The sequence below is a fragment of the Octopus sinensis genome, linkage group LG20 (genome assembly GCF_006345805.1).
Source record: "Octopus sinensis linkage group LG20, ASM634580v1, whole genome shotgun sequence".
Classification (NCBI taxonomy): domain Eukaryota; kingdom Metazoa; phylum Mollusca; class Cephalopoda; order Octopoda; family Octopodidae; genus Octopus; species Octopus sinensis.
In genome coordinates, this window is record NC_043016.1 from 31,066,910 (window position 1) to 31,084,121 (window position 17,212).

The window sequence follows — 17,212 nt, forward strand, 5'->3', positions numbered from 1 at the left end:
CCGTCGCTCGTCACCTTCATTTGCTGGGTAAAGTTTCACGTAAACCCAACCGGCAACATTGCTCAACCCCACATCGTTTATCTGACCAAAAATACTACGCATTCGGCAACGAATCGGAGCTGAAAATATAACTCGATAAATTCTTTTGAATCAAGACCAGGTGATTTCTACCGTTTAGGCAATTGACAAGATAGTTAAATGTTGCCAAGAAGACGTGAACACTGAAGAATATATTGACTGATTTGTTAAAATTGTTGAGGAAACTCCTCCAAACGAACGAATTTATCTGACAACGCAGCGTGTGTTTTATTTAATGTCATTTACATTTCCCCTTCACCCTCTATTAAGTAGTAGATCAGTATATTGCAAGAAAACAAATTATGTCAGGCGTCCTCGAAAATAATCTAAAGATCGAATAATTTCTACTGCTTGAGGTGTGAGGTGCTAGGTTGGCAAACCATTTGTGGGTTTCTGCCTAAATTAGAAACGATTGAGTATTCTCAAAACTAAGGAATATAGTATGAGTAAAAAAAAAATATGTATATAGAATAATTTGAGAATTTGAAAACAATCATGCAATTATCGGGCTGAAGTTTTTCTATACACACACGCACACTATATATATATATATATATATATATATATACATACACTCACACACGCGCACAATACCCCCTCTTTGTCTTTCTCTCTCTCACTCTTACACAACGTGGCCTTTAACACTTAGATTATTATTATTACTTTTACTATTTATAAATGCAAAATAAATAAAGTCGGAAATATAAGTATAATGACAATAAAATTATAGCAAACATCGTAGTTTATAAAATTCAAGGAAAAAAAAAAAAAAAATTATGCGAAAAACGAATATGTTTGAAAAGTATATTTATTATTATTTAGTTAATTAATGAACTATAATAATATTAATAACGATATATATTAACAATTTTCCAACAAAAAAAAAAAAAAATTGTCGGGAAAATATAATAAGTATCCGAAAGTGAGCATATGACGGCATGCAAAGCAAGTTTTGCTGCAAAGTATCTTCGAAGAGAGACTTTCTAACTGAAAAGTGATCCAATGAGAATTTCGATAATTCGTGTGTTGAGGGATTGTTTTTAAAAAAATGGCGAATAGTGTGCTTTCGGAGAAAGGCTGGTAAGTGTCTTTATCTTGAATAATAACTGGCTTTAAATCACTTGTATGGTTGTTTTAACATGTTAACCAAAACCCAAACGCAACCAATTTGAGATTGCATTTCGTTTTTTGTTGGTTTTTATTCAATTTTTAAGTTATAAATATATATGTATGTTATTGTGTGTTTAATTATGTGATGTCGGCTTTACTCTCTCTCGGTTCACTCACTTCGCCTCCGTCATACAATTAATTATACTGTATTTTTTGTTCGTTTCATTGGGTTTTATAGATTAATTCTTCTATCGAGAAATTGTTTGAGGCAATGGACGTTCTATTGGGAATATAGAAATTATTTTATAATTCTTTATTTGGTTGCATACTTTGAAGAAATTGAAATAAAAAAAAAACGGAACATGGTACTTTTAGAATTACATAAGATTATATATATATATATATATATATATATATATATATATATATATATATATATATATATATATATATATATATACATGTGTTTTAAAAATCCCCCCCAAAAAATATATATATATATCTGTCCATCACTTTCTGGGAATTGTAGGAATTTTGCACCGCGAATACCAGAAAATAAGACAAGAGAGAGAAAATCCCCCCCCATATCTTCTTTTTCAGGACGGAACTTTTATTATTAGTATATTTTCTGTTTGTGAGAAGATGGAAAATTGTCATCTTCTTTAAGGGCACCCATGAATCAAATTTTATCTATTCAAGTGAAGAAGTGAAAACGCAGCCAAGAGAAATAACTAAAAGGGGGGAAAAAATAATGAAATATTCGGTTTCATTTTCTCAATCATTAATTGATGCAGTTGAATGCATTATATATCCATCCAAAAATGCATGCATGCATACATACATACATACATACATAAATTATATGTATGGGAATATACATATATATATATATATATATGGCATTCTTTCGGATTAACTCGACGATATATATATATATATATATATATATATAAATACACACGCACACACACATCTACATATATGTATCTGTGTGTGTGTGTGTGTGTATAGATATATGTACGTGTATATTATATTTATGTATGTCTGTGTGCGCGTGTAATATATATTATATATATATATATATATATATATATTTTTATTTTTCCTTGTTGTCACGAGTTGGACGGTTTGAGAGGAGCACTAGGCTCCATTGTCTGACCTAGCACGGTTTATATGGCTGGATGCCCTTCGTAACGCCAATCATTCACAGAGTGTACTAGGAGCTTTTTAGATGTTACTATCACCAGTGCTTTTTAGGTGGCATCATCACCAATGCTTTCTACATGGTATCAGCACCAGTATCAGTCCTGCTGTGGTGGATGGTTCTTCTTGAATGCAACAAGGCACTAGATGTCTTGGTTCTTTAGATATGCATGTGTATATATTTGCAAGCATATATATATATATATATATATATATATATATATATATAGACGCAGGAGTGGCTGTGTGGTAAGTAGCTTGCTAACCAACCACATGGTTCCGGGTTCAGTCCCACTGCATGGCACCTTGGGCAAGTGTCTTCTGCTATAGCCCCGGGCCGACCAATGCCTTGTGAGTGGATTTGGTAGACAGAAACTGAAAGAAGCCTGTCGTATATATGTGTGTCTGTGTTTGTCCCCCTAGCATTGCTTGACAACCGATGCTGGTGTCACTTAGCGGTTCTGCAAAAAAGCGGTTCAGTCAAATGACTGAAACAAGTAAAAGAGATAGATGTGTGTATGTCTTTGTGAAAATGTAGTTGTCCTAAGTGAAAACAGTTGTCTTTGCACACAGACATGTCCCCTGATATCTCTCTTCAGCTGAGTAATCCTAATCTCGTGGGCCCACAAGTGTTGGTGCCATGTAAAGAGTACCCATGCCAGTGTCAATAAAGCATCCATGCCAATGCTGCAAAAAAGCACCCAGTACACTCTGGGCATCGAGTCATACAAACCGTGCTAAAACAAACATGGAGCCTGGGCAGTTCTTCAGCTGGCTAGCTCCTGTCAAACCGTCCAGCCCATGCCAACATGGGTGTTTAATGATGATGATGCATGTAGATATATGTGTTTTTATATATATGCATGTATGCAAGTAGATATGTGTGTGTATATGTATGCATGTAATATGTGTGTGTATGTATTATATCATCATCATCATCGTTTAATGTCTGATATATATATATATGTATATATATGTAGATATTTGTGTGTGTATATAGATGTAGATATTTGTGTATATATATGTAGATATTTGTGTGTATACATATATGTATGTAGATATTTGTGTGTATACATATATGTATGTAGATATTTGTGTGTATATATATATATGTGTAGATATTTGTATGTGTAGATATGTGTAGATATTTGTGTGTGTGTATCGGTCGAAACCGTCCAACCCGTGCTAGCGCGGAAAACGGACGTTAAACGATGATGATGTAGATATATGTGTATATATATATATGTAGATATGTGTGTATATATATATGTAGATATGTTTGTATATATATATATGTAGATATGTGTGTGTATATATATATGTAGATATGTGTGTGTATATATATATGTAGATATGTGTGTGTATATATATATGTAGATATGTGTGTGTATATATATATGTAGATATGTGTGTGTATATATATATGTAGATATGTGTGTGTGTATATATATATGTAGATATGTGTGTGTGTATATATATATGTAGATATGTGTGTGTGTATATATATATGTAGATATGTGTGTGTGTATATATATATGTAGATGTGTGTGTGTGTATATATATATGTAGATGTGTGTGTGTATATATATATGTAGATATGTGTGTATATATATATATGTAGATATGTGTGTATATATATATATGTAGATATGTGTGTATATATATATATATGTAGATATATATTTCTGTATATGTATACATGTGGATATGTATTTGTATATCTGTATATGTATACATGTGGATATGTATTTGTATATATATGTATGTATACATGTAAATATGTATGTGTATATATATGTATGTATACATGTAAATATGTATGTGTATATATATGTATGTATACATGTAAATATGTATGTGTATATATGTATATATATGTATGTATACATGTAAATATGTATGTGTATATATATATATATATATATATATATATGTATATATATATCACCTGTGCAGGTGGCACGTAAAAAGCACCCACTACACTCACGGAGTGGTTGGCATTAGGAAGGGCATCCAGCTGTAGAAACATTGCCAGATAAGACTGGAGCCTGGTGCAGCCTTCTGGCTTCCCAGATCCCCGGTCGAACCGTCCAACCCATGCTAGCATGGAGAACGGACGTTAAACGATGATGATGATGATATATAAAATAGATATGTATGTATATGTGTGTATATATATCCATCCATCCATCAGATAACTTCTATCTTAGGTTTTATTGAATCAATCTACAAAATATGATCTGTCTTGGAGTCATCCCTGAGACTCAAAATTAATTCAGGATTAGACCTGGTTCTATGAACCTAATTTTCTCAGTCCATAAGCTTATGGAGAAGTGCTTTGGCTGGTGAGTGTCACTGTACTAGGTATTTGTGGACCTTATCAACTCTGTTAATTGTAGTGCATTGTGGGTCATATTGGGGAAGTTGGATGCCTTCCTGGATTTGTTGGGATATTCAAGGAGCTTTATCACAATATGGGAGCAAAAATGAACTCTATGGGACACTCTCAGAACCAATTTCTGTGGAAAGCAGTGTCAAACAAGGTGACATACTAGTACTCATTTCTATTCTCCATATAATTTGCTGTAATACTAATACATACCTTTCAGGACTGTGAAATCAGTGTTTACATGCAACCTAGAAACATTTAATCGTAAGATGTTTCAATACCAAATCAAAAATATTTGGCATTTTTGTCAGAGAACGCCCTATATACTGATGATAGAGATCTTATGGCTCACTCAGTAGAGGGCATGCAAATGATAGTGCCCATCTACAATGTATGCACAGTATTTGGACTCAATATTTGCATACAAAAGGTAAAGATTATGTACACACCCCAGTAGTTGGGGAAGCATACATAGTACTTGATGTCTTCGTGGGAAGAAAAAGACAAAGTGATGAACAGCTCTGTGTATCCTGGAAGTATGCTTGGTAGAAATGGTATTCTTGATGGCAAAATAAATCACAGGATTGCAAAAGCTGGTGTTAATTGTGGGAAAACTTCCAAGAAGTAAGTCTGGTCAGATCAGATTATCACAAGATGTGGGACTAAGTAGAGAGAAAGGATCTTCAGATATTGATCCTCACTGAGGAAATGACAAGTGATTGAGACTCCTGGCGATTAGAATCAAGCGACCATACCAGTGCCACATAAGCATCCATGCCAGTGACTCATATGAGGTCCATGTTCTTACAGGCCTGCTATGAGATTGCAAAATGTGAACAACCTACAGGTATTATATCAAGCAGTTGATGGATCATCAGTATTGTATGCAACACATCCCAAACACCAAGTCGTTCTCTTACACACCTGATGATACCATACTCGAGAAAGCAGGCAGAACTAGATGTGTTGGGTTGATCATCTTGTCAGAATGGAGGATGGAAGGATGGGATGCCTAAACAGATTTTTTATGGGGGGCTGACAGGAGGGAAAAGGCCACAGCATAAACCAAGGAGACGATTTAGGGACGTAATAAAAGACGGGGTAAAATGGTAAAAATCTCCTTCGGTCATGAATGACCATGGGATTGTACCTAGAAAGTTTCCTTCCGAAGCACAGACCCCGGCAAGGTTGCTTATGGAAGACCAGCAGTTGCACTTGCATACCAACCTCCACTCTCCACGCCACCATTGTCTAAGGGAAAGGGCAAAGGTCGATACAGCTTGGCACTAATAACATTGCAACTCATTTCTACAGATGAGTGAACTGGAGCAACATGACATAAAGTGTCTTGCTCAAGAACAACACACAGCCAGGTCCAGGAATAAAGTTCACAACCTCACCAAGGAACCCTTGCACAAACAAAAATTACACACCATATCTTTCTCATATTTTTTCATCGTAGTTCATGTGGTGAATATCATTATATGTATATATATATATATATATATTTATATTTATATATATACACACACACACATACATATAGTTGTTATATTTTTTTGATAACATAATAGGTTAGATAGGATGATATTTATATTACAATATTACAACAATCAATAATATGTTGTGCATATATAGTAATATAACAATCATGAAATTAGCATTAGCCTATCTCACTCTTTCTCATGGAATCCCTAGGAAACTTTTGTGGAATCCTCTGGTTCCGGGGAACCTTGGTTGAGAAACGCTGCTGTAACCACTGAGCCATATGCCTTCTATTAAAAGACAACAATAAAACTTTGGAAGTAGATGTAGATAATTGGGAGGTGTTGACTGAAAACCGTGCATTATGGAGAAAGATTATTAAGAATAGTTGTGTATATAAACAAATGTGAGTGGAGAATGCTTCTCAGAAGCATGCATTCCATAAGCAAGACTCAAGTGTAATGCCTACAAAAATCCAGCTGGAATTGAAGTGCCATGTGTATGGATGATTTCTTCTCTCTCAATAGCTGGATTAGTCAAGCACTTTGCAAGATGATTCCACTGCTATGTCTTCCATGGTGCAATTGTAATGAGTGTGACTAAATGTATGAATCAGCTGGCTACCTGATCGAGCAGGGCAAAATACATGAGGTCACAACTCAGCCAGTGATACCAGGAGGCAGACAATTCAAGTGTTGTAGCTTTGACCATGTCTGCCAAATGGAAGCTGGGTTGAATCCCTGTGTGCACATTGTCACGCAAGATTCAATGAATGAATGTCACTCTTCAGCATATGTCTATGTATGTATATACATGCATGTGTATGCACATATATATATATGCATGTAAGACAGGTAACTTATATAATGTGTGTATGTATTTAGATATGTCTGTGTGTGTATATAGATATATAATAATAATAGTAGGGAATATAAATCCAAACTTACAGGGAAAAATTCAACTTAACAATTTTAAATGAAATTTCACAATATATAATATATGTATATAATTTAGAGAAAAACCACCATTAAATAATTCAATAAACAAAAGATGTTATTCACACCATATAGGGAAGACCTGGGATGATGTTGTGAAGGCTGATCTCAGGACTCTAAGCTGCACAGAAGAAATGACAAAGGACTGAAAGATGGTTTGCAATATGATGTCCTCAAGAAGATCTACCTGATGTCTGGAAGCACTGTGTGTGTGATATGTGTATAAACATTTGTATGTATGTATATATATATAGATATATATATAAAAATTAGATATGTTTCGATCAAAGATTGGTCCAGGCCATGTCTAACTTAATAGCACCACCTGATAGGATTATCTAAATCCTGTTTAAGTCAAGTTTTGTTTATGGTCCATTCAAGTAGTGAGTTCTTGTTGAGTGAGCTGTATCCAGTTATGGGTGGCTTATCTGGTATTCCTTGAGGAAATCTGTCCAGACTCTGTTTAAAGGTGATGGGATCTTTTTCCTCTTTGATCTCTTTTGGGACAATGTTAAACAGGGAAGGGCCTGTTGAAGAAAAGAAATTAAATTGCAGTTTACCTATATGCTGTGATCCTGAATTAGATCACAGCATATAGTGGTCCCACCCTTGGATGAACCTTGAAACTAATGTTCAGGTCGTTTGGGCAAAGTTGGCGGTATATTCTCCACATCGTACAAATGATGTACCACTCACGGTGGCACTGGAGAGAGTAGAGTTTCATGGCTTTAAGGCGGTCCCAATAATCGAGAGCAGTCATGCCTTCAGTTTGTTTAGTGAGTGCCCTCTGGGGTGATTCAATCCTCGAGATGTTTTGTCTTGTATGGGGAGACCACAGTGGGCAGCAGTATTTGAGGTGTGGCCGTACAAAGGAGGAGAAAAGTGGTATGATGTCACCTTGTTCTCTGGACCGGAAAATTCTTAAGATCCAGGAGCTCATCCTATGAGCTATATCAACCTTATTGTTGATGTGGGCACTCCAACTGAGATAGTCATCAACAATTACGCCCAGGTCTCTGATATTGTTAGAGGCTGTGAGCGGTTCCCCTGAAGGAGGAGAGTATGGCTGTTTTAGTGAGGAATTTCTTCCAAAATGCATCAGCTCAAATTTTCCCTCGTTCAGTTGCATTTCGTTTTTGTCTGCCCATTGCCTCACAGCATATAGATCAGACTGAAGTTGAGTTTGGTCTGCTTCGTCATTGACGATTTGCTGGAGCTTAGTGTCATCAGCAAATATTTTCACTTTGCAGTAATGTACGACACTGGAAAGGTCGTTTATGTAAATTATGAAGAGTAGCGGACCCAAGACAGTCTCCTGGGGGACACCGCTGGTGACTTTTGCTGGGCTTGAGTGGCCTCCATCGATTACATGTTGTGTTCTATTCGTCAGGAAATACTTAATCCAGTGTAGAAGTTTTCCACGAATTCCAACATTTGCCAATTTTGAGAGTAGGATATTATGGTCTACCCTGTCGAACGCTTTACTGAAGTCAAGATATATGACATCAGAGTTTGAACCTCTTCCCAAGACTTTAAGTTTACCTCAATGTGGTGTAAGAGCTGTATTAGACAGTCTCTGCCACAGCGAAAGCCATGCTGATTTGCATTTAGGAGTTTGTGGGTCTCCAGGAAGTCAGCTATCCTTGATCTTAACACTCTTTCAAACACTTTAATGATGTGGGAGGTGAGTGAGATTGGGCGATAGTTGAGTGCGAGGTATCTGTTTCCCTGTTTGAAAACCAGGATGACAGACTGGGATAGAAGCTGTTTCGGTATATGGCCTGAGTCTAACGAATTTCTCCAGAGGTTGGTCAGAGGACTGCAAGTTGGTGTCTACATTCCTTCATGGTGTCTACATGTATATATGTATATATATATATACACATATATATATATATATATATATATATATATATATATATATATATAAATATATACATACACACACACAGACATATATATATAAATTGTCTAGTTCAGTAAGATGCCATCATGTAAATATACTTTTCGATAGTCTTGTCTTCCTTGTTGCTCCCGAAGATAACCTTATATTCATTGATTAAAGTCTTATCACACAGCCACTTCTCTATTCCCTAAATTTTGTCTTTCTCATAGTTTTCAAACCTTTTTTTGGTCGCTCATGAAACCACGATTAGCAGACCCTCTTCCTACTTAGAGGTGCATCCCCTCCACCTGTACCGGAAGTTCCTATCCTTTGCCATCTTTGGGTTGCCTCCCATGAACACTGCAAAAGTCCTTTTGCCATCCCCATCTCCAGTCTCGGTCTATCTCCTATGTAAGGTAATGTTCATATAGTGCAAAATATGAAAGGGTAGTGTTATGCAGGTTGAACTGAAGGCTACTGTATTGCTTGCTCATGAATTCTGCCAAATGCGAGTTTTCTTTTCAGGTACATGAAGTTATTGTTCACCATCCCAGGGTCTCTAGGGCCCATACCTCCCACACCCTCAGGGTTAGCACCCTCAACGTTAGCACACTGCAAGGTAGGTCTGGTGAGATTGTTGAGATGCTTGAACGGAGATGTGTTGATATATGTTGCATCCAAGATTTGAGGTGGAGAGGAGGTTCTGCTAGGTTCCTCACAGGCAAAGAATACAGGTATAAGATTTTCTGGGCAGGGAACACTGATGGGGTTGGGGGTGTGGGTATACTTCTCACTGAAAAATGGGTAGATAAGGTAATTGAGGTAATCAGAGTATGCGACAATACTTACAATTAGATTAGTGCTTCATCATGGATTAGTAACCATTATATCGGCCTATGCCCCTCAGCCGTGGCTACCCGATGGACAGAAAGACCGATTCTATGACACCCTACTGCAGACTACCTCGTTGACGAACGACAGAGACCTCTTTGTGGCAGGTGACTTCAATGGGCATGTTGGACAACATGCTGGGGGCTTCCATGGTGTGCATGGAGGCTATGGTTATGGTTCCTGCAACGAGGAGGGAACCAGGCTGCTGGAGTTCTGCGATGCAAATGATCTTATGGTTTGCAATACTAACTTCAGGAAACCTACCAGCCACCTAGTCGTCAACTGATCAGGCCAACATACTAGCCAAATAGACTACATCCTTGCCAAGAAAAGGGAAAGATGGCTGCTTATAAATGCCAAAACCTTCCCAGGCGAAGAATTTTCCCCACAACATAGACTGGTAGTTAGTGACTTTAGGATCAGGAATAAGAGGACAACCAGAAGATGACCAACATGGAGAAGGATCTTTAAGCTTAAAGATCCTGCGAATGGACAGAGATTTAGGGCCATATTACTTGAAAGAAGACAACTGGAGGTTTCTAAGGGACATCCTGCTGAGAGCCACTGACCAGATCTGTGGATGGTGCAAAGTCTCCTCTCAACCCAAAATAACATGGTGGAACAATGTTGTGGATAGGGCTATTAGAGAAAAGAGACAGGCTTCGAAGGACTGGAAGAATGGTGGTAGCTGGGAATCGTATCAGAGTGCCAAAAGAGAAGCTAGGAGACAGGTTTATTTAGCCAGGGGGAAGCAGGTAAGAAGAAATTTGCCAATGTTCTGTGCCATGAGGACCAAAGAGTTGAGATATTTCATGTTGCAAGACAGTGTGAGAGAGAATTGTCATGTTGTAGGAGAGAAATGTGTCCGCATGGATGATGGTTCTCTTGCACTAAATGAGGATGCAAGGAGAGAGGTTTGGAGACGCCACTATAAAAGGTTGCTGAACAAAGAAAATGAATGGGAGAAAGAGTCTGCCGATTGTCAACCCAACAGAGGGACCAGCTATCCGAGTTGACAGTACCTTGGTAGTTAAAGCAATTAAGAGTATGAAGACAGAGAAAGCCCCCAGCCCATCAGGAATTACAGCAGAGATGCTCAAAATATCTGGCAGTGTCGGCATTAGCCTGGTCATCAGTATAGTTAACCAGGTGATACATGGAGTCATACCCAATGATTGGTGTAGCAGCACTATAGTCAACTGCTACAAAGGAAAAGGTGACGCTTTAGATACAAATAATTACAGAGGTATCAAGCTGTTAGATCAGGTAATGAAGGTTGCGGAGAGGGTCATAGCCCAACTAATTAGGGAAAGAGTCAGTTTGGATGAGATGCAGTTTGGTTTTGTGCCAGCGAAAAGCACCATGATGCTATATTTTTGGTTAGACAGCTGCAGGAGAAATACCTAGCTAAAGATAAGCCCCTGTACCTGGCTTTTGTTGATATGGAGAAAGCCTTCAACAGGGTCCCCCGATCCCTTATCTGTTGGTCAATGAGGAAACTAGGGATAGATGAATGGTTAGTGAGAGCCGTGCAAGCCATGTACAGGGACACTGTCAGTAAGGTGAGGTTTGGCAACGAGTACAGTGAAGAATTCCGGGTAGAGGTAGGGGTCCACCAAGGTTTAGTCCTCAGCCCCCTCCTATTTATCATAACGGTGGAATTCAAGACAGGATGCCCCTGGGAGCTCCTCTATGCTGATGACCTTGCTCTAATTGCTGAGTCACTAACAGAACTAGAGAAGTTTCAATTGTGGAAACAAGGATTAGAATTGAAGGACCTAGCTAAAACCAAAGTCCTAATAAGTAGGAAGGTAGACAAATCACAAACGCCTTCAGGTTGATGGCCCTGTTCGATCTGTAGAAAAGGCGTAGGTAGAAACTCCATAAGATGTACCCAATGTAAGCTATGGACACATAAGAGGTGCAGCAATATCAAAGGAAAGCTAACTGGGAGTATAGTTTTCGTATGTGGCAGATGCTTGGGCGCTATAAATAACACTGAAAATGTCCAGAGAACAACTTCTGCTACATTCCAGGGAGAAAAACTACTCGTAGTTGATAGCTTCTGTTACCTAGGTGACCAAGTCAGTAGCGGGGGAGGGTGCACTGAAAGTGTAGCTGCTAGAATAAGAATAGCCTGGGCTATGTTCAGAGAGCTCTTACTTCTGCTGGTGACAAAGTGCCTCTCGCTCAGAGTAAAAGGTAGACTACGACGCATGTGTACGAACAGCCATGCTACATGGCAGTGAAACATGGGCCGTGACTGCTGAGGATATGCGTAAGCTTGCAGGGAATGAAGCCAGCATGCTCTGATGGATGTGTAATGTCAGTGTGCATACTCGACAGAGTGTTAGTGCCCTGAGTGAAAGATTGGACCTAAGAAGCATCAGATGTGGTGTGCAAGAAAGACAATTGCGCTGGGATGGTCATGTGGCGAGAATGGATGTCGATAGCTGTGTAAAAAAGTTCCACACCCTAGCAGTTGAGGGAACCTGTGGAAGAGGTAGACCCAGGAAGACCTGGGATGAGGTGGTGAAGCATGACCTTCAAACATTGGGCCTCACCGAGGCAATGACTAGTGACCGGGATCTCTGGATATATGCTGTGCTGCAGAAGACCCGGCAAGCGCAAGTGTGACCATAACCTTGTGGCCTATGCTAGGGGTGTAACCAGTCCAGTGTAACCTTTTCTTCATTGGACACTAAACTCTGTCTGCGAAGAATAGTTGAGGCAAGTGAAATCATTGCCAGAGCAACAAGCTGGCCTCTGTGCTGATGGCACGTTAAGCACACCATTCAAGTTTGATCATTACCGTGTTGCCTTACCAGCACTTGTGCTGATGGCATGTGAAATATTCGAACGAGGTCGTTGCCAGTGCCGTTGGACTGGCTCTTGTGCAGGTAGCACATAAAAAGCACCATTTGGGCATGGCCGTTGCCAGTACCACCAAACTGGCCCTCGTACTGGTGGCACGTAAAAGCACCCACTACACTCTCAGAGTGGTTGGCGTTAGGAAGGGCATCTAACTGTTGAAACTCTGCCAGATCAGATTGGAGTCTGGTTCGCCAGACCTCAGTCAAATCGTCCAACCTATGCTAGCATGGAAAGCGGGCGTTAAATGATGATGATATATATATATACACACATATATATATATATACGGAGTGGTTGGCGTTAGGAAGGACATCCAGCTGTAGAAACATTGCCAGATAAGACTGGAGCCTGGTGCAGCCTTCTGGCTTCCCAGATCCCCGGTCGAACCGTCCAACCCATGCTAGCATGGAAAACGGACGTTAAACGATGATGATGATGATGATGATGATGGTCCGTTATTGCTGTGATCAGATCTCTAATATCCAACCCTGAGTCCCGAGATATAGTATCTGGAAATGTCAGTTTCCTGGATAAAACACTTCCAGAGGGATGCTATAGGAGAAGGGATGAGGTAACCTCTTCCTTTGCTCAATGACAGTGGCCAGCAAATTGTAGCCATTTTTGCTTTAGCTTGAGGGATATTGGTATCAGATTTCCATAGATGTTTCTAAGTGTTGGGTGTGATCTCCAGCTGATGTTCTATATCTTTCTGAGCAGGTTGGTATATGTTTCATCTAGTTGTTTTTCTAAGAGAGCCGATAAGGTCCAGGTATCTGATCTATTTTAACTTTTAATGTGGGTGGAAGGTTTGAGTGCCAGGGCTTATCAAGTCTGTTACATGCATCTCAAGCAAGAGCTTTGCGGATGCGAAAGTCTTTTTGGGAGTCTACTATGTGTGATCCAAGATATTTGAAGTCGTCAACGTTTTTGATTGATATATTATTGAGCAATTTAAGTTCAGTTAACTTGGATGGGGTTGTGATAAACTCTGTCTTACTCTCATTGCAGTAAAGGCCAACCTGGTTTGCTGCTTTCTCCAATGCTTGTAACAATGATTCTGCATTTTTAATACAATGGGATATCAAGGCAAGATAAGTTAAATATTGTACACAATGCTGACTGCTTTGGCAGGGTTTTAAAAGGAGTCCCTTTTCTTCTATACCATCTAGGAAAATGCGTAGAACATAGTCGAGAGCAATAATGATAAAAAAAGGAGTGAGTGTGTTACCCTGCAGAACGCTTTATTCAACTTCAAAGAAATCAGTCTCTCCATCAGGAGATATAACTGTGGCAGTAGTGTTTGTGTACAATGTATTTGTAGTGGCTTCATGCAGGCTTAGCATGGATTCAATCCTCGATTGCCAAATTTCCCTTAACATTTCAACAGTGTTTTTCTCACGGTAAAACAATAGTTTTTCTGTGAATGACAGCAGTTATACATTTCCCAGATGCCTTCACTAAGCAGAATAATGTCTTTGCCTCTTGCCAACCTCCAACAATTTCTCCCTCCTCTAGCTGACAGATTTTTGTACTTTTGTGTGACAGAAAATACACCTTTTTGTGGCAGTTATAATGAAATTGCTTTTGTATATCAGAGTAATAAGGCATTTCAATAGAACATCTTTAGCCCCCGGGAATTACCAGGTACACCAGCTAATATATATATATATATATATATATATATATACACATATATATATATGTACATACACACACGTATATTTATGTATTTATGTGTGTGTGTATGCGCACATACACTTTTACTTATCTCATCCAGAATCACTGACCATGCTGGGGCATTGCATATAATGTTATTGGTTTTTATTTCATGCTAACTTCTCAGCTTTGTCTCTGGAACTGTTTCCAGTGAGATAGCGAGGTGGACAGAGCTACTCTTCATTGTGTTTCTGCTGCAATATGGGTTTATCCGGTACCTCAGATAAAGATTTGCTTGAACATTCTTTGAAGACTTCCACATTTACACATCTTAGATCACTAAGTTTGACTGGTGGGGTATTGAAAAGTTACAGGCCTTTGAAACCTAAACTGTTACAGTACTCTAGATGGGGAGAGTACAGGATCTTTTGTATAATGCAGTGGCATCCTGTTTTCGTGGTTGGTATAGTTTGCAATCCCAACGTTAGGAGCTAGTCCTTCCAGGATCTTACATATATCACCTAATATCTTTTATTGTCTTGTCTATAAGGAGTAGAGTCTCAATTTTTTTGTCTTCTCCAGTAGTTCATCTGTTGCACCAAGTCAATCTTCTTTGTGTAGTGGCATTGGTTTGCCTTGAGTTCTGCTGTCAGTTTGACACTTTGTCTTGTGAAGTAATCTAGACAACTGAGAATAAATGTTCTCCCTAGGTGCATCTAGGTAACTGGTAACAAATATTCTCCATAGGTGCATCCTTACATGCATGCATGCATATTTTTTATAAGAAACAATGCTAGTGGCTGGCGGGGAGCTGTCCAGGTTACAGCTGCCTGTTGTGGCATGGTTTCTATGGCTGGATGCCCTTCCTAACACCAACCACTTAACAGTGTGCTGGATGCTTTTTATATGCCACTGGCATGGGTGCATTCATGCAATACCTGCACAGGCATGTTAATGCAGCACCAGCACAGGTGGTTTTTAAGTCGCACCGCACCTGAAAGGACAAATCTGTATGTGTGGAAGGCAACGATTTTACTTAACTTGACATATCTTATGAAGTACAGCAAATCACTACATTTCTCGGCCCCTTGTCATTTCCTCAGGGAGGTCCAGTGTCCAAAAATACTTTCTCACCACTTCATCCCACATCTTCTTGGGTCTATCCCTTCCACAGGTACCCTCTACAATTAGAGATCAGCGCTTCTTTACACAGCTGCCCTCATCCATATGCATCATATGACCAAACCAGCACAGTCTTCTCTCCTGCACACAACATCTGATGTCTCCTGTACCCATTTTTCCTCTTAAATCATTTTACACTCTGTCATGCTTGGACACCAATACTACCCATCTAGTGGAGCATGCTAACTTCATTTCTTTTAAGCCTTTGCAAGTCCTCTGTAGTCAAAGTCCATGTTTTACTGTCATACACAGGCATCATACAATCTGCCTTTCACTCTGAGGGAAAGGCTCTTAGTTACCAATAAAGGTAGAAGCTCTCTGAACTTTGCCCATCCTGTTCTATACTTTCAGAGCTTCCTCCACCACTGCTAACTTTGTCTCCTAGGTAATAGAAGTTCTCTACCACTTCTAATGATCCCCACAAGCATTTGTGGGAGTCTATTGCCTGCACATTTTTAGTGCTTATTGTACCTGCACATTTGCCATATACATGATAATTTCTCTGTTAACCTTTCTATGATACCACTATACCACTTCCAAAGCTTGCACTGGATACAACATATGGAGTTTTTATCAGCACTCTTCTTATGTATTGAGAGGGCCATCTCCCAGAAGGGACTTGTGGTTTGTCTGTTTGCCTACTTGTACTTTGGATATTTGTTGAATTAACTCTAAGGCCCTTAGATTCCAGGCCTTGTTTCCACACTTGAAATTTCTTCTCTAGGTTAGGCTATATGACCTCTATTATTTAGATACTCAAGTATTAAACAAGTAGATATTAGATAATTAAGTAGTTAACAAATATGATGAAGTTAGTGGTAAGGTTACTAATAAATGTGGTACTATAATAGAATTGGTAATCACACAAATTAAGATGGTAAGTGCATTAAATTTATGATCTAAGAGATATAGTAGCTATGATTGCATTTCAGTTTGGAAATCATAGCTGAGTATGAGGGAAAAATGAATAAAATAAGTAAGTAAAAGTAGAAAAATAAAAATAATATTGTCTAAAGAGTGCTAGTTTCCTTATCATAGTGTATCTGTGCTGCCCCACAATAGTTAAGCTTCTTAGATTATGCAGGAAAGACAGGCAGTAACATAAGTGGACTTTTAATAATTATCTCATCACGTTGGTTAGTGAGATTCAATTTATACTTAATTCATAGATTTCAGACATGCACAAATTACATTTATCATTTCCATCCTTATAAAGTTGCACTGTGTGTGTATAATTTACCAAGCAATTTCATAGGCATATCTTCATCAACAGCCATCCATAGGAATTTTGGCTAATTATATGAAATCTTATTTCTAATTCTGAAGCTATTTTTGTGGTTGTACAATCTAGATTTAAATTAGTTAGATGTAGCACGAATATATACATGCACTTTACTAAGTGCATATACAAAACATAGACAATGTTTTTTCTAAGCAATGATCACCAAGGAATAAAGGGACCAC

General features: G+C 38.5%; 1 protein-coding gene across 1 annotated transcript in view; it reads left to right on the top strand.

The window, feature by feature from the left end:
* The first annotated feature begins 946 nt into the window (after window positions 1-946).
* The window catches only part of LOC115222521 (tudor domain-containing protein 3), a 64,883-nt gene continuing 48,617 nt past the window's right edge, over window positions 947-17,212 (top strand). The window contains exon 1 of the mRNA XM_029792775.2: window positions 947-1,158. Within this exon, the coding sequence (XP_029648635.1) occupies window positions 1,127-1,158 (32 nt within the window). The 5' untranslated portion in view covers window positions 947-1,126. The remainder of the gene's footprint in view (window positions 1,159-17,212) is intronic.